This window comes from Nylanderia fulva, unplaced genomic scaffold, assembly GCF_048542155.1.
Source record: "Nylanderia fulva isolate GAGA-0341 unplaced genomic scaffold, ASM4854215v1 Scaffold12, whole genome shotgun sequence".
Taxonomy (NCBI): domain Eukaryota; kingdom Metazoa; phylum Arthropoda; class Insecta; order Hymenoptera; family Formicidae; genus Nylanderia; species Nylanderia fulva.
In genome coordinates this window covers 3,017,917-3,035,513 of record NW_028189409.1, presented here as the reverse complement: position 1 = coordinate 3,035,513, position 17,597 = coordinate 3,017,917, and the positions used below count along the sequence as shown (strand labels likewise).

Below are 17,597 nucleotides of genomic sequence, written 5' to 3'. Positions count from 1 at the left end.
TATCGTCGATTGGTAATTTTTTACCAATTTAATTTTTAAAGTAAGAGTATAAGATCCGACTCGAAATAAGGAAACCTCGACTAATTCGTTGTTCGTGTAACTTTCGCCTTTCAAACATATTTCTCTGTGCGAAGCCTTAATGAGTTTCTAATTCTTAGAAAATTCTTCAGAAATGATTATATTCGAGGCTTCCAGTTGCAAAACTCGTTAATTCACTATAAGGTATTTCGAGTAAAGGCAAGAAAAACTAATTATCTTAAAGTTTCTCTGCAAATTGTGTTTTAACAAACTAAAATATGTATATCTTTACATTTTCAAGAAGCATATTATATATATATATATTTTTTTTTCAAAAATATATATTTTTTTTCTTGAGTTATATTTATATTATATATTTACATACTTTTAATATTGTTTTACTTTATATATGCGCAAGATAATAAATAAACTTGTGATATAAATTTATCATATATATTGTTTAAGGGGATATTTTTTTCGATATATGTTTCTGACAAATCTATTTTCACGAAAAGGTGTGCGCGTTTTACAATTTTTTAGGGCTTGTTTTACAATTTTTAGAGGGTTAGGATGGATGGTTATTTTGTTTGCGGTTGCGAACTGCGGAGCGAATCTGTTTATTATCCAGTGGCATAAAAAAAAGTCTTATCCATGCATGGGTGATAAATTTTGGATATAAAGTGCTCTCGTTTTCACGTCCCTTCCTTCGAAAGGCTCCTCAAGGGCATTCTTACAGCAGCCACCTGCTATCGTCATAAGTCATAAGTTAACGTTATCCGTCATAGATTGCAGCATTATTTTTTAGCGCTGCAAACTTCTGAGTACGCCATATCCGTCATGCGAAATAATAAGAATTTACAATTTTATTAAATAAAATACAAGGACATATACACAATTGTCGGCAACAGCGTGTATTTTTTCGTGTATTGTCATACGTTTTTGCGTCAGACAGTTTTATCTTCAACCATGCGCTCTTTTGTCTGACATTACATTATTTGTTCAAGACAATTGTATCGTTGCTCTCGTATCTGTTTTTTGCGAAGTAAAATCCTTTATCCATCCCTTTCGCACAAATAACTGTCGAGTGAGCGTCCGTTCTTTATTTCGCGGAAACACGCGCGATAATGGTCGCCATTGTCAAGATTTGTACGGAGTTTCTGCTTTCTGTTCTAGCGTCAAGACGGACATGGGTGCAGCCGGTGCGGTATCTAGGCTCTACATAGCAAATGCGAATAAAAAAGATAGCGGGAACTACAGCTGCGCCCTGGCGAATGTAGCAGCAGCCACTATGGTGTCCGTCCACGTGTTAAATGGTATGTTTTCACCGCCAACATACGCTTTCGTATTTTTTCGATACGTTTATCCTTCGCGCTCCACACGAGCAAGAAACAAGAGAAACTTTATTTTCCGCGGAATTTTTTGCAAAAATCTACAAATGTTATTTATTAAATTTTTCACGAGAACTCTAATAGAAAAAAAAAAAAAATAAATAAATGCCCAAAACTACGATTTTTTAATTTGATATACGAAAATAATTTCTGAAACACAGTTTGAACATTGGATTATTTTTTTTTTGCTTCTAGGAGAATGAATTTCTCTCAAAATCACGGAAAAGTTAAAAACAAATTGATAAACATTATTAATTGAACAAAAAATAATTAGGAAATAATATATTTTTATATACAATATTTATTATTTAATATATTTTTATATATAATATATTACCTTTCTTCTGACGTACTAAAATCATTTTTAATACACAGTTTAAACATTTTGAGGCGATAATTTGTCATTTCCTTAATTATGTATCGAAGAGATAGGAGAGGGCATTCACTTGCTCTCTGAGGAGAATCAGCTACGCTCGAAATCACACAGTTAAAGGATCACTCCTCTGTTCGGTACTGATAACGGTATTTGGAAGGACTCAAAGGAGGCGAGATCCAGAGGGATGCCAGCCACCTTCGGCGTTCGGCGCCTATCGATATAATTTTCCACCCCTTTGCACGATCGATAATTGATTTTCCATGGCTTTTCAACACGGCGCGTCGATGCCTATTACCGGGTCCCGCTTTTTCTTTCCTTCACCGTTTTCCGTCTTCCCTCCGACTTCTCAAGAGGTCAGTCGCTCTTGTCTTCCGTGCATCTTCTAGCCAATCGATCGTTTAGGAGTACAAAGCTGTGATTTCATCAAGGGTAAATAACCGGAGCCGAGACGAAGCTGTCGTTGACGGGTCGCCACTCGATCGTTCTTCGTAATCTTTGTCTGCTCTCCATTTCCGTTTCGTCAACGAGTTTCTCTCTAAATATATTTTTAAGATATTCTTGATATTGATGGAAAATAGTCGGTTTTGTAGGATACTACAAATCAGACGGGAATGGTTTTCGATGGTTGCACGTAATTTTATATATGTGTTAAATAATACATTAAAACTCCCTTTCTTTCATTAAGCTACTGCTTGAATTTTTGTATCGTTACTTATTCGAATTTCTTTTTTCGAATGTTTTTTGCGGGTAACAGTGTTTTGTACTTGGATCGCCATTTAATGCCAGTGCATGACCCATTTTCTCCTTTAGCAAGTCGAGCTGTCGTAAAACTATTCTTCATTTTGTAATTTTTCTCATTCTCACTGCATAATCAAATTAACGTTGAAAATGTACGTTATTCTCTCTTTCTTTTTTGAGAGAAAGAGAGAGAGACAGTACGTTAATTCTCATATTTTCAATTCTGTTAGGGAAATAATGTAAGTGAAAAGGGAAGTTTTATTATGAAAAACAGACGAAATAATAGAATTAATTTATAATCTGGCTTGATAGATAATTTATTTCATATCCCAGTAGTCACATAAAACTCAATATATCAAGTTGAAATTAGCATGAATAATGATAGATGTGATTTCAGTCGAGTTCGATAAAACGGACTGAATATGTCACGCTCCTATTGATATATATTTTGTATCTGCGGGAAAAACTTCCGGTTCGAGATATATATATATGTTTAGCTCGAGATCCGTTTTCCCGCCCGATGAGCAATTCTCTCGGTGTTTCGGTCCGTGTTTCTCTCTTTTGATCTATTGCAAGATGGCATTTTTGTTCTTTTGCTCCCTAATGCTTTTTCCCCTTTCTTCATCCTCAGGATGACGTAAACCGCGAAACTTTTGGTATCGCGACAAAATAGCACGTACGCTGAGTCGATGACGCGTACTCTTGTGGGAAATACCGCTAAACGCAGGCTTTATAGCAGTGGATGGGTAATGCTGCTGCAAAATGCGGTCGATATCATGGTAGGTTGGGGAACGTCTTTCGAACTTATAGCGAAGGAGCTCAACGAGTTTTCACGGCGGCTTTTCGCGCTCGAGGCCAGAGCCGCATCTAGGTGATGTGCATTATTTACGGCGGATTACCTTAAGTCGTGGCGGTCCAATACGAGAGTTCGATCTCTTCCCGGTAAAGTTTGACGAAGAAGTGGCGAAATGTTTGCTCATATAATGTATAATCGAGTCTCTTTTTTATTGTGCGTGTGTATCAATGATTATTCGTGATTATCAGAAGACTAAGTTTTCGCAATTTATAGTTGAATGTATCCTTTAATCTTTCTGACTATGAACGGATATTCGGATATTTAATGTAACTTTAATCCTGAAATGATTGCGCGGGTAATATTAAAAATGTACAATTTAAAAAATTTTTTTCGTGTCGACAATTTTAAAAAAATTTTAGTTTAATGGCTAATACATGTATTTGAATAAATAATATGCTCAGAGCGTGTGTCTTTATATTTTAATTTGACTTTTAAAAATGGTTGACAAATGTCATTCATGCGACTTTTAACATTCTACTTAACAGCGTTGACAGTTCTAAGATTGCTAAAAGTTAAAATTATGTACAAAATTTTGCTTCTCTCAAAACAAAATATAAATATAAAGAGCCTTTGTATTAAGAAACTTTCAAAAATATAACTGGAAAGAATGTTCGATGCTATAAAGAAATCGTCGCAGTGCAATGTGTCACAAACAGCTGATTGTCAAAACCAGCTGATATGTCAAAAACAGCTGATATATGTCAAATGATATGTCAAACGCAGTTGGCACTCGGATATCCATACATTTGTAGAAAGATGAAATAATTATGCACTGATAGAATTATGCATTAAATTTCCACTTATGCATTTCTTTGGCACGTTTAATTCTTTATTCGAAAATATACTCGCGACCGAGGTTGATAACTACGAGAAATTCACGACTATGAATTCCACCTTCGAAAACATACATCATCTGCAAAACAAGAGCATCTTATTATCTTGTACGCGAGATATGGGCCAGAGAGAGAATTAGAGTGAGCTACCGTTATTGTCGCGATGACTATGCGAGATGCGCAAGTCGGAGAGTTATTACCACGGGTGTTGTATGCCGGTAACTACAAGAGCGATCATAATACTGGAAGTAATGCGAATTTGCTTGACAAGTAGTCGGACGCTCGAAGCCCGCATTCGAAAGTAGTTTGCCGCGGTGGGAGTCGATCCACGTCCTGAAATTTCGTCTAGCGCTGTATGCATCGTGAAATGTTTCGTACTTCCGTTCAGTTCGTCTATCCGTTTATGCATGAGATTGGACGCTAACGATCGTCCGTCGGAGTGAGCAATTTGCAAAACGGGACTCGTGACCATCTTTGACCATCGCGGCTTGAGTCGCATTCTAATGTCGTGACCAGTTTAAAATCGATCCTCGAGAGCGCCATATTTTACTTCGAATTGTTCAATTCCAAGATTCAAATTCTCTCCTCATTTTTAATAATTTTGAAAACGTATAATCAGCTTTCTTTTCTCAACGGTATTAGAAAATTTCATTATATATACTATAATATAATATTATGTCATTTGATTATTTTTTTGTTCATATTTAAATTCTTTTGACATTTCAATTATTTTGATAAATTTGATCCTGTCGCTAAACACTAATAATACTTATCTTTTCGTATAATAGCGATTCACACATTAATATTAGACACTCTCTGACACACGATAAACTGATAAGTTTGTTGATCAGGTTATTAGCTAAACTTTGTATTATAGACAACATAAGAGCAAATTCTTGAATCTATTTACTATTTACGCTTCCACTGAACTTCCTCGATAACGTAGAATTATGCTTTAACAAGTTTAACATGGTTTATTGAGTTGCAATGTAATTTAAAATGACATTATGTATAATTATTGAATTTGTTTTGCTGTTCTCTACATTATTAAAAAAACACAATAATCCATTTAAAAAAATCAAGATAATCTTCTTTTTTTTAAATTAAATAAAAAGAGTTCGATCAAATTTTATCATTGCAGTTTGTTATCAATTAGAAATTAATAAATTTCTAATTACTTTTTTATCAGATTATCGTAAATGCTTTAAAAATCATAGCATTATAAGAACCACTCTGCATATACACACATATATATATATGTATATATGTGTATGTATATCTGTAAAAGATAAAATAGATATAAAAAATATGAACACCTTTCATAAAACAAGTAGAATAATATTTCAGCTAAACATCACACAATGCATCGCGCTCTGCAACACTCGTTAATATTTAAATATATTTTAAAGTTCTCTAGTTTATTATGTAAATGAGAAACCACGCTTGTTGGCAAATGCGCGCAGTTATATACAAAACAGTGGAAGCCACTGCCTCCGACGTAAAAGCTAGGAAAACAAAAAAAAACAAAAAAAGGTGATACGATTTTAGTTCTTCTTCAACGAAGCGCGTGACGTAGTTATGCAACTTTCGTTATTTTTTTTCCCCCAATTAAAATATTCTCCAACAATATACTAGAGGACAACCCTTGGCGCAATTAATTCTTGAGATGTTGTGATTATTAATTAAGCGCGTACCTAGCTCGAGGCGAAGCATATTACTCGACACTATCTTGACGTGTTTGGGACTTGAAAAGCTGTCTCGCGTGACACTTACATATTTTCGTTTTTATTTCCCTTGCGCTCTTAATTTGCGATTTTGCCATATTCTCATTCTGGGCTTATTCTCGAATACCGCATTTTGTATCAAAAGCAATTTTTATTTCTATTTCTTTTTAATATATTTTATTTTTATAATTTTTATATTTCGTTTAAAATTTTTATATTTATTATAACGTATGCAAGCAAAACGACAGCATAAGTTTGAAGATATTGCAAATAAAACGGCTTATTTATTACCCACGTTTATTAAAACTTTTCGACTTGTTACTAAATCCTCTTAAAATATTTTACCTCTTTTTCAACACCTCGTATAGTACGAGTCTCGCCTCGTAGACTAAAACAAATGTATCGCTAAAAAATTGAGCGAAGAGCTTCATCAACCTGATGAGAAAGAGAAAACGACAACAGAAAGTCTAGTCAGTCACTGGCAAAAAAAAAAATCGTGGAATGCGGAAGGAAGAATTCGTTCGGGCAAACGAGCGGTTCTTGGCCTAGTTAATGCCTATGAGGAGACAAGCGACTATACGGGAGTTGGAACACCCGGAGGGTGGCTGGTTGGCCGGTTTGGTCCTGGCATGGAAGCCGGGGTTAGAGAGGTTATTTCGCGGGGTGTCACGCCCTGCCCATTAATAATCGTAGCCGCAGGCTCCAGGAGGACTACACGTCGACCCGCCTCTATCCCTTCTATGACACGGTGGAAGTCTGCCTCTTCGGCATCACTGCTCTCTCTCTCTCTGTCTCTGCGTCGGGAAGCCTCTCTTCTCTTGTTCTCTCTCTCTCTCTCGTCTCCTTAGATTGTCGACGTAAGGCCAGGCGTGAGGAGTTTGCAAAGCTCTCTCGTCGCAAGACGTAGTTAACAGGTCCGCTCGCGCGCACACGATCATGTATAATACACAGAGAGAATCTCCGGAGAGCGCTTGACAGCTCATTTCGCATCCGCCTTTTTCTACTGCGGCGATTCTTTAAGTCCGAGTCCGGGTTTTCTCCGAAAGAGAGAGAGAGAGCGGCGGAAGTAAGAAGAAAATCGTATCTCCGAGTTGCCGAGTGTGTGATTAATCGCGCGGTTACGTGGAATATTATACAATTTTCCGTGTAACTCTCGGTGTAGCGGGAGAATTAAAATTCACGCTCGTGTTTCTCGCCTTATATAGGATAAGCCACGCGATCAATTTTGCTCCGTTCTGGGCAGACCGGAATTTGGATGCAGTTTGGAGGTGTTGGAATTTGAGGGATATCGAATAATTGGGTAGATGATTAGGCGTAATTAGGGAGATGAAATAAACATGAGACTTACACGCGGACTCGGAATTGGGAGAAATTTATTCGGAAGATCGAATATATCTAGTCTCTTTAGCGAGTGTATAACACCTTTAACGCTTTAACGGTGATACTATGTGATTAATGAAGTCGACGAAATTATGACGTATTTGCATTTGATATTACAAGGCATCGCATATGTATGGGAGCGGCGCATGAGTGATCGGCCAATTAATTCGTAATTAAGCGGAGGTCGAACGGGGAAATACTCGGTATAATTCTTGTCAAATGAACAAATTTCTGCCGACTAGATAACCCGTTAAATATACCGCACATATATCCGATTACAAAATTTATGTTTAGCTAATGACGTGTGTCTGGTTTGTGACTCCTTTTATCCGGAAAATCAACACAACGTTAAATCAGTCGATCGATTTTTCGCGTTAGAGAATCTAGCTTTCATTTCCGTTTCCTGGATTAATGAAAGGATTTTCAATAAGAAGACGGAACGTCTTAGTCCGGTGAGGATTCGGACGATTCAATTAACGGGACGAAGATCCGGGATTAAGAGCCCGGTTCACCAGAAGGGCGTAAACAGAGTTGTAAATTTTTCTCAGAGCGAGAACGTTTAATTGAATCCCTGGGGAGAGGACCTGACCCTTTCTGCGACTGGCCGCTAAAAGTCCGCCACGCGGACAGCATGTTTTCGACTTCGGGAAAACTTTCAAATCGATCGAGCTAAATGTTTGATTGTGCCAGGAAAGGGTAAAGATGACTTAGAGAGTGTAAATATAATAATGAAGGTGAAAACGCGAATGTACGACAATGCGATTAATTCGAATAATGCAAAATTCAAATCTATATTTCACATGATTCTATCGGCAAATACATGTGCTTCATGTATTATGTAATTGTCAACAAAACGCAGTATATAATATTACGCATTATATAATATCGAGACTTTGCTAAAACAAATATTATTAACTTAACGTTGTATCCGTGCTTATATAGAAAGTTATAGTCGCATCATCGAATTACGGAATTTCTGGAAAATTTACATGCCGATATAGTGTTTACATACGCGTGTATAGAAGATTGCAGAGTACGTTAAAACTAATTATAAACAAGCCTATCAGTTTATTAACTGGACGAAGCGTCGTAAACAAATAAATATTACGCTTCTTTCCATTATAAATCATTCCATTTAATCCTTTCCGTCGATGCATAATTTTTCACTTTTCCAATATACATAATAGTAGATACTTGAGTATCAACTGCGTTTGACATATCACAGTTTACATTATTTGACACATCAGCTGTTTTTGACACATTGCACTGCAACAATTTCTTTATAGCATCAAATATTCTTTCCTTTTATATTTTAGGAGTTTTTCGAGGATAAAAGCTCTTTGTATTTTGTTTCGGGTGGAAAAAAATTCTGTATACACATTTTTAACATTTAACAACCTCGATTGTTAAATACAATGTTAGAGTCGCATAAATGACATTTTTAAAAAACGAATTAAAATATAAAGACATGTTCTGAGTATATTATTTTTTTTGATTGACCATTAAACTACAATTTTAAAAAGATTAGGTATTGAAACGCATAAGAAAAATAAAAAAAATTGCAGATTTGCGCACGTGGACGACTGATATTGTATTAATCGCGCGATCATTAAAGTTGTTTTGGGAACTGGTTATTCGAATATTTATTGACAGAAAGGTCAATCGGAAACGAAGCGTCACAAAATGATACATTACAATCCATTAGGAATCATTTCAGCGTTTAATCAATTGATATATGAAACAGCTTATTTTCAATCACGATCGGCTCGTTTTAAGCGATAAAAGTGATACTTTTTCCGCAATTGTGCGAAAAGCGATTTCCATCGGCCATTTACTAAACTCGCGCAAGCCGCAGTCTCTTGTCACTTTTGAATGCGACAGTCAGTGGCCCGCGGAATCACGTCAAATTTGATATTTTGCCACGAATTTTATGGATGGTCGGATTTGCGTTTATATCTTGAATTTTCGGGGACGATTCAAAAGCCAAATATACTGGTCGCAATCACTATACCAATCCCTACGCTTTTGTCAGGGAGTACCGTGACGAATCAAATAGAAGGATTGAAACGCCATTTCGTTTGATAGATGCGGAATATGTTTCGCTTTTTATGTACTTTGTTGTATAACAGATTATTTATTACACAACGCATACATATATAGTGTACATAACACGCCAAGTTTTTCTTTCCTATTCTGATTCAGCTTTGAATTCAGCGAGAGATGATTTATCATCCAGGTTTCTCCTTAGATTTCCTCATCCAGCGTTAATAAATTGAGACATTGATAACTAGACGAATAAATATTATAGGAGCCAATAAAATCGCGAAACGATAGATCAATAATATCGAGACATAAACGTAAAAATAGAAATGTAATTTATATTAAAAGGTATGATAAGAAACGGATAAATGAAACGTTATAATAACAAGACATTTCTACTTTCGACCAAGTTCCAAAGATAGAAATATCGCTCTCGATTATTAGCGGAGATTTCACGTATATAACTCATATATACTTCTTTTAAAATCTACTTTCTCTCCCTCTTTCTTTCTCAATTCTTTAGAATAATATATCTTTTCTACTACTAAATTTTTAAACCGGAAACACGTCTTCCGTTTTCTTGCCGTTCAAACTAAAGGTATTATTGTAATCATAAGATATAACATGATTTATGTTTGATTCATCCGACAGAATAATAATTTAAAAACGTAAATTTTGCAAACATTTAATATTTAATTTCTAGGCCGCAATTCTCGCGTGAAATACAATATTCGTAAAAATATCGTGTTTGTTGGAAAAATAATATTCGACTTTAATCTGTCACGTTTTGTCTATGGTGCAATATCAGCGAAATATCAGGATGTGGGCGACGATTTTTCGTAAACATCTCCGGCGAAGTTATTTTTCCAAAAATTCAACTTGCGGTCTCTCGAAAATATTCGATGCATTGTAAACACAAAAATAGATCTCAAAAGAGAAGAGAAGTGCACATGAAATTAATAGTATTCGATAATTGATATAGATAAATATACTACGGGGTCCATAAGAATTTAAATAAGATAATAATAAATGATGAAATTGGTTAAAAATATGAATATTATTGTATAAAAAATGACAGAGAAAAATAATAAGTAAGTAAAAAGAAATTAAAACAATTTCTCTCTTAATTTAAAAAATGTATAATGTATGAATCTAAAAGTTTTTAATTATCTTTATTTTAAGGTAAGTGAGAAATTAAAAGATATATAGATATATATAAAGATATATTTGATGTATAAGAAAATATTAAATTTAGTATAAAAATTTTGATTGAAATAAGATGTTAAAATATTAAGAATAAAAAATGTGACTTGAATAAAAAGAGCAAATATAAAGTTTGAAGATAATTTGATGCAAAAATAAAAATATATAATAATATTATATAATAAAAATCTAACAAAATATTTTATAAAAATATTAATTAATCGTTATTTTAATTTACAATCAACATTATAAAAAAGTATTAAAAATGAGAAAAAAATAGAGTATAATTAATTCAAATATTCTCTCTTTTTCGTACTGTTGCAGGGGAGAATCCAGCTGCTATGCAACACGGGGGTTCCTCAACCCCGAGGGCGACCTTTATTTTCACCGTTGTGATATCACTATCGTCGCTCTTAAGGTGACCGTGATGACCCCGGTGCATTTTGAACCTGCGATTCGAATGGTGCTAACTTTCTCTCTCCCCACGGGAGGATCCTCTCGCGCGTCCGGAATGTCCTCTCTCACGAAGCGGAGACGAGAACTTTGGAGGCATTATTAGGCTCCCTACCACTCTGCCACTTTCGCAGGAAACCACATGCAGCAATTGGTTGTGCGAAGTACGTATACGAAACGGGATATCTGGCCTCACATGGGAAATGTCGCGGTTATATATATATATATATATATATATATATGTACATGTATATATACGCGTGACAACTAGAGGATGGGTATCAAGAGCGAATCCGCGATTTCGAGAACTCAACTCTCGAACGAGCTCTCTAGCTTCGAGATCTTCGCGGATTCGGCGAGACGACGACGCGTATCAGTTTCGACAGACATTTCACGAGAAACTTGACTAATCGCTTCCGGTGGCGATCGATGCGGGATTTGCATTCGGACGAGTGTCGGATGGTGTTTCGCGAATTTCTGGGAGGTTGGAAGAGAGGGAGAGAAAACTTTTCATCTCTCCTTCCCCTTCGTGTGTGTGTGTGTGTGTGTGTGTGTGTGTGTGCGTGTGTTCGAGCTCCTGGTACTGGCATGTTGACACGTTGTTATTGCGCGTTCCCCACAATGTTCAAATGCGGATCCGTTAATTAAGAGATTCCGTTCATGTGATATATAATGCGCGACTATATGATATACGCTCGTATAAATCGTTGCCGGAGAAATGGTGTGACTAACTATATAATGGACATTTTTTTTTATTTTATTTCTTTATTTTTTTCATTTTATCTGCGTATTCAAGGTATACCGACGTAAAATACAGTCTTTTGTTCCGGAAACATAATTAAAAGCAAATTGAAAATTCACCAATATATATAAATTTTAATATACAGGGTGTATCTCTAAATAATAGCGAAAAATTTCAGGAAATGATTCTTTGTTGAAAATTATAAGGGGGGTTTTTTATATAAACATATATACTCTTATATCTTAATTAAGTTTTCATTTTTTCTCTCAAATTTCAGCCAAATTAAAAATGAAACTTGATGAATTTTCCGTTTCATTTTTTAAATTTGTCTGAAATTAGAAAAAATTAAAACTTACTTTTTACCTCCCTCTTTAGAAAAGTGTAACTTCTCAGGGAGAGATATAAGAGTATATGTCTATATAAGAAACCTTTTTTAATTTTCGACAAAGAGTCATCTAAAATTTTTCGCACTTATTTAGATACACTCTGTATAATATATAATTCTTCACGGAGGGTATATATGTAATGTATAACAACGAACAATTTTTTATCGATCGGAGAAGACGAATCTTGCGAGTTTTTGTAAAGTTGCAAAATTTGGAATGTGTATATATATATACTTTTGTATATATATATATTCACTTTTGTACATATATATGTATATGTTTGTTGAACTTTACGTCTGTACACTGTTATGTATTTTTAGTATGAGAATTCTAATATTATATGAAAGAAGTATATGTCGAAACGTCAAACTAAATTTGTAGTAAATTTGTTTCGAATGACACCGTCCAAAGAATTTCTGTGTACAGAATTTGGTTGATCGTTGACGATGTAACAAGTAGCTTTTTTCGATATTCGGGAAAACGGAAAATTTGTCAGTTTATTACTAAAAAAAAAAAACTGTTTCATTTCGATCGGTCTACAATACAATTATACAATTACACTCTCTCTGTTGTATACATATAATAATAAAAACATTCCCATTCTCTCCGTCTGATATTCATCGATTTTTGATAATTACAGACTATACAAAGTCCACACAGATCTACATATCATCCCCTACATCTCCAGCAGTTTGCGTTGAAAACGCAATTCTCTGTGAACAAATCGAAATTTATCGTGCTATTAACAAACGATTGGCTACGTAGCAATTTTACACATTGAAACGCTCGACGATAATCATTGTTGATAAAAAAAAAATTGATAAAGTAACTGTTAAACATTGATTCTCTCCTGACACATAAAAAAGTGTCATTGTTAATTTCATTTGGCAGAGGCAATATTTTCGAGGCTCGTAATGGGACGAAGAAATTATTCGAGCATGAAACAATGATTACGATGTATCATCAATGTTCAGTGTTAATCTTCATGCTCGATAGAGCCCGGTGACTACCAATACACGATGAACACGGACGATGAAGATTCATTTGTTCGTTCGTTCGTTCGTTCGTTCGTCCGTTTAAAATATGCCTGCCGTTAACGAATACCAAATGGAATCCGCGTTGATTGCATTAAAAGATCTAGTAGTCGAGTTTTATAAAATTTTTTTTTGTAAAATTATTGAAATATTGTGAATATCATAATGGATTTTGTAAAGTGAAATAAACTCTTCGATTACGCCATATATGTGTCTGCATATCGTCATATTTGATTATAACGATTTTTGCAATTAAAAGATATAGTAGAGTCAATTTTTATATAAAATTATTTCCTTTTAAAACTATTGAAATGTGAATATTACAACGGGTTTTTCAAACCAACTGATACAATTAATAATAATATAATTTCTCAGTTTAACTGAAAAAAAATAAAGGTATCGCAAAATTAAATTAGATTATCGAAACTATATGTGCAGCTTTATAAAAATAAGTAATAATTTCTATAATTTAAAAACGTTTTAAATATATCACAGATCGATTTACATAAAACATCACCTAGAATTATTCAAAAAAAAAAAAAAAAAAAAAAAAAAGAGAGAGAGAGAGAGAGAAAATCGTCGAGAAAATGAGATCGAGCCGCAAGGATCCAAATAAATCCCGAAAATATATCGAATTAAATCCGCGTGCGCGGAAATAACGTATGCGAGTTAGCATTTGCATTTTAGAAATTTTATAGCGCGCGCACAATGTGTAGCGGTGAGTGTACGATTGCATTAGGGATGTACTCGGGCAAAGCAGAGAGAGAGAGAGGGTGGGATCCATACACATCCGTGCGACACATCCCGGGTAAAAGCGCGACATTCGGACGACGAGATCGATCGGGGGCAACAAATTGCCGATCGTACCGATGGAAAATGAACCGTTAAGCAGTACCCTACCCTGACAATGACGTACGGTTAGTTTGGTGTAAATCAGTAGCTTCTACTCGCGCGGCAATGCTACCCCTTCGCGCTCACCGACTGCGTAATGTGATAATTTAACAGAGGCATTATTGCACGAGCAGGTGCAAAATATTTCAACGAGACGCGTGCGCGATCCGCGTTACGCAAAAACCACATCCGCGCCCGTATAATTGGTAGCCCGCGATAAATTTAATTATTATTCCGAGCGCGAAAAAAAAGATTGAGAGAGAGAGAGAGCTGGGGATGATGAGGGAGTGCATCGGGAATGCATTGAATCGCAACGAATGACGTTTTCCGGATGTTTCGCGGGTAAACTTTATTCGCTATCGGGCTTTTCTCCTCACTCTCTCGCTTCTTCGGGGTAGGTTTATCGTTCCGTTGTTCTCTTGAAGAGAAGTTTTCGCGAGGGAGACGTCCGTCGTCTACGCCGTTCCCTTTCTTGTTTCGTTTCGCAAAAGGCGTAAGATTCAGGTGGCTTTAATCCGCGAGAGGCCAATTTGCGAATTAATGTCAAGCGCGCGCAAACTTCAACGGCCAGTTTTATAACTACGTCTCGGGATAAGGTAAGCGTAAATTTTCTCTCGCAGAATATTCTCTCGCTTGTCCCGACCGGAGGCAATAGAACCCGAATGTCATCAGTTTCGATTGTTTGCTTGTCCCGACGGTTTCGCTCACAGGGAAATTCATTTTCGAGAAAGATAGGAAAAGTTTTTCCGTCTGCATTCTCGCTGCACAGACGGCGAATATCGCTTATATGTTATTTTATAAGATTAGAAAAGACTTTTTTTTTTTTTATCACAGAATTAATCTGCTTTAATCAACTTTTTCAGTTATTCTCTTATTTAATTTTTCAGTTAAAAAATAACGAAAGAAATTACAAACTGTAAGCTATAAAAGTAATTAGATCGTGTTAATTTCTATCGGCCCAAGCGAGTCCCGAAAATATTTCATGTGTCATCGAAGTGATAGTAAAATAAGATTCAATAAGAAATTTATTTATTACGAGAGAGATGATCTTTTTAATGGAGCTAAGGCTCGTAAAACTTCTATTGTGGGAAATTTCATTACATCAAAAATTAATGTAAAGCAATTATATAATATATATATTATATATATTATAAATATTATATATATAATATATATAAAATATACAATATATATATATATATATATATATATTTAAATATATAAACTGCCCAACACTCGATAATTTTTATTTGTGATACAATTGTTGGATTTTGATATAGCAAATTTATATATATATATACGTTTATCTCTGTACGGCAGTTTTTTTCGACAATTTTTGCTCTAGAACAGTTTTACATTTGGCCTTGCTAATCTTGGGGAGATTAACTCTAATTAAAAACCGCCCTCCGGAGAATAAAAGCGTCGTTTCGTTTTTAATGCCTTATGTTTTTTTTTCTTTATTTTGTCCAAGCAATATGCCGCTATTGTCCACCGTGCGACGTGACGATTACCGCTCTGGATAATATCACGTGGGTATGTATACGTGTTTGTGCGTGAGAGAGAAATAGAGACAGAGAGAGAGAGAGAGAGTGCGCGAGATTACAAGCAAAATAATCTACGTGTGTTCGATAATATAACTCGAAATTAGAAGTTAAGCCGCGCGGGAAAAGTGTTATTTCTGAAAAAAAAAAAAAAAAACTGCAGAACGAGCGACAGAGAATGCGTGGTGTACATGTGTGTTTATTCGCATGTGTGTGTGTGTGTGTGTATATATATATAAATGCACGCTCTCTTCAATATACTCTATCATCATTAATCATATTTCATCCCCCATGCATCCACATACTAATGTATACACGATTATGGTTAAAGCAAGTCTGTAAGCAAGTCTGTAAGTTATTGGTACTATTATATCATCATTAATGCAATTAAAGTGAGAAAACGCGAACTTATAATGCTCGATCGTCGTCCAGTTAATACAACAGGTGGAGAAAAAGAAAGAGAGAGAGAGAGAGAGAGAGAAAGAGAGTGAAATAGAAGCTCATTTAATATGTCGGTATTCATTGTTCATTATTTATATAAAGGCTCGAATGCAGGATACAATAAAAAAAATATATATATAGTACTTAAATTGAAACATGTCTGTCCTCTTTATTCATCTTCCTTCTCTTTAGCGATAATGATACCTCTCAGTAAGAAATGAAGGTGTACTGGTTTCCAAGGAGAATTCAAGTAGCCTAATTGGCTCCCTATAAGTCTGTTCTTCTACCGTGCGTGTTAATTCCATTGTGCAAATTTGATGAACTTTTATTAGTTTTGAATTACGTTTCCAGAGAGGAATCCGATGAAGAAAAATTATCGGGAGGACGTTACTCAGCATCCATTACCAGGAGAGATGTCCCATTAATTCTACCCCATTGCATTCTTTATAGCCATCTTATTCATCGAAAAGAGAAACTCCTCGGCGAAAAAAGCACGGACATTCCCTGCTATCATCATGGAAATCGATACCGCGGTACATAGTTGATCGATCTTTACGAGGGACGCGTCTTTACTCTTCATCTTTGCAACGTCCCTAAAAATGCAAACTAAAAGGAAGAAAACAAATAATAATCCTTAAGGTTCGCCAGTAATAATTAATAAAAATCTATTCTCAAAGTTAAAAGTCGACCAAACTGGCAATCCTTTATTATAAATAATTAATAGAATTACAACGTTTCGGCTGTCATTGCAGCCCTTTTCAAGTAAATCAAATTAATACAATATGTATTATTTATAATAAAGGATTGCCAGTTTGGTCGACTTTTAACTTTGAGAAGAGATTTTTATTAATTATTACTGACGAACCTTAAGGATTATTATTTGTTTTCTTCCTTTTAGTTTGCATTTATATGTATTAATTTGATTTACTTGAAAAGGGCTGCAATGACAGCCGAAACGTTGTATTTCAACTAATTATTTATAATAAATGATTGCCAGTTTGGTCGACTTTTAACTTTGAGGAGAGATTTTTATAAAAGGAAGAAAGAAATGAAAGTGCGCGATAATTATTTCCTTCGACGCGCCGGTCGAGACGACTTATTCGAAAACCATCTCATGATGGTCCAGGGAAGCGACACAATGATAAACTCTGCCGGACGAGTCGAGCCACGATAAAAGCCGGCCGGAAGAGGTTTCGGCCGAGTGCTCGGGCGCAAAAATTGAAAAAAACGAAACGACCGAGAGCCCCGACAGAAAAAAGAGCACACCCGTTCCCATATCCCGGGTACGTTAAGCGTCGCGGTTTTTAAAAGCTCCCTTTCCAGCAATACACTGTTCTGGAAAAATACTAAATCAGAATGATGGTACTGACGTTCGCCGCTGTGAAAGAGGGAGAGAGGACAAGTATATTCCCGTCGCGTTGTTGACGTAAACGACACGGCACAACACCATGGATGTGTGTGTGTGTGTGTGTGTTTTTCGGATGCGAATAGACAAGTTATTTTATCTGCTCGTAATTTCTTTCCGCGCGACTATCTCTTTCCGCCCGAAATAC

The 17,597-nt window shown here is 35.4% G+C and overlaps 1 protein-coding gene across 4 annotated transcripts in view; it reads left to right on the top strand.

Annotated features, from left to right (window-relative positions):
- Nucleotides 1–16,199, top strand: part of LOC114942634 (zwei Ig domain protein zig-8) — a 157,563-nt gene extending 141,364 nt beyond the window's left edge. For all 4 annotated transcript variants that reach the window (XM_085490314.1, XM_085490317.1, XM_085490315.1 and 1 more), the window contains 2 exons: nt 1,192–1,331; nt 10,881–16,199. In XM_085490314.1, the coding sequence (XP_085346440.1) occupies nt 1,192–1,331; nt 10,881–10,978 (238 nt within the window). In that variant the 3' untranslated portion in view covers nt 10,979–16,199. The remainder of the gene's footprint in view (nt 1–1,191; nt 1,332–10,880) is intronic.
- The last annotated feature ends 1,398 nt before the right edge of the window (nt 16,200–17,597 follow it).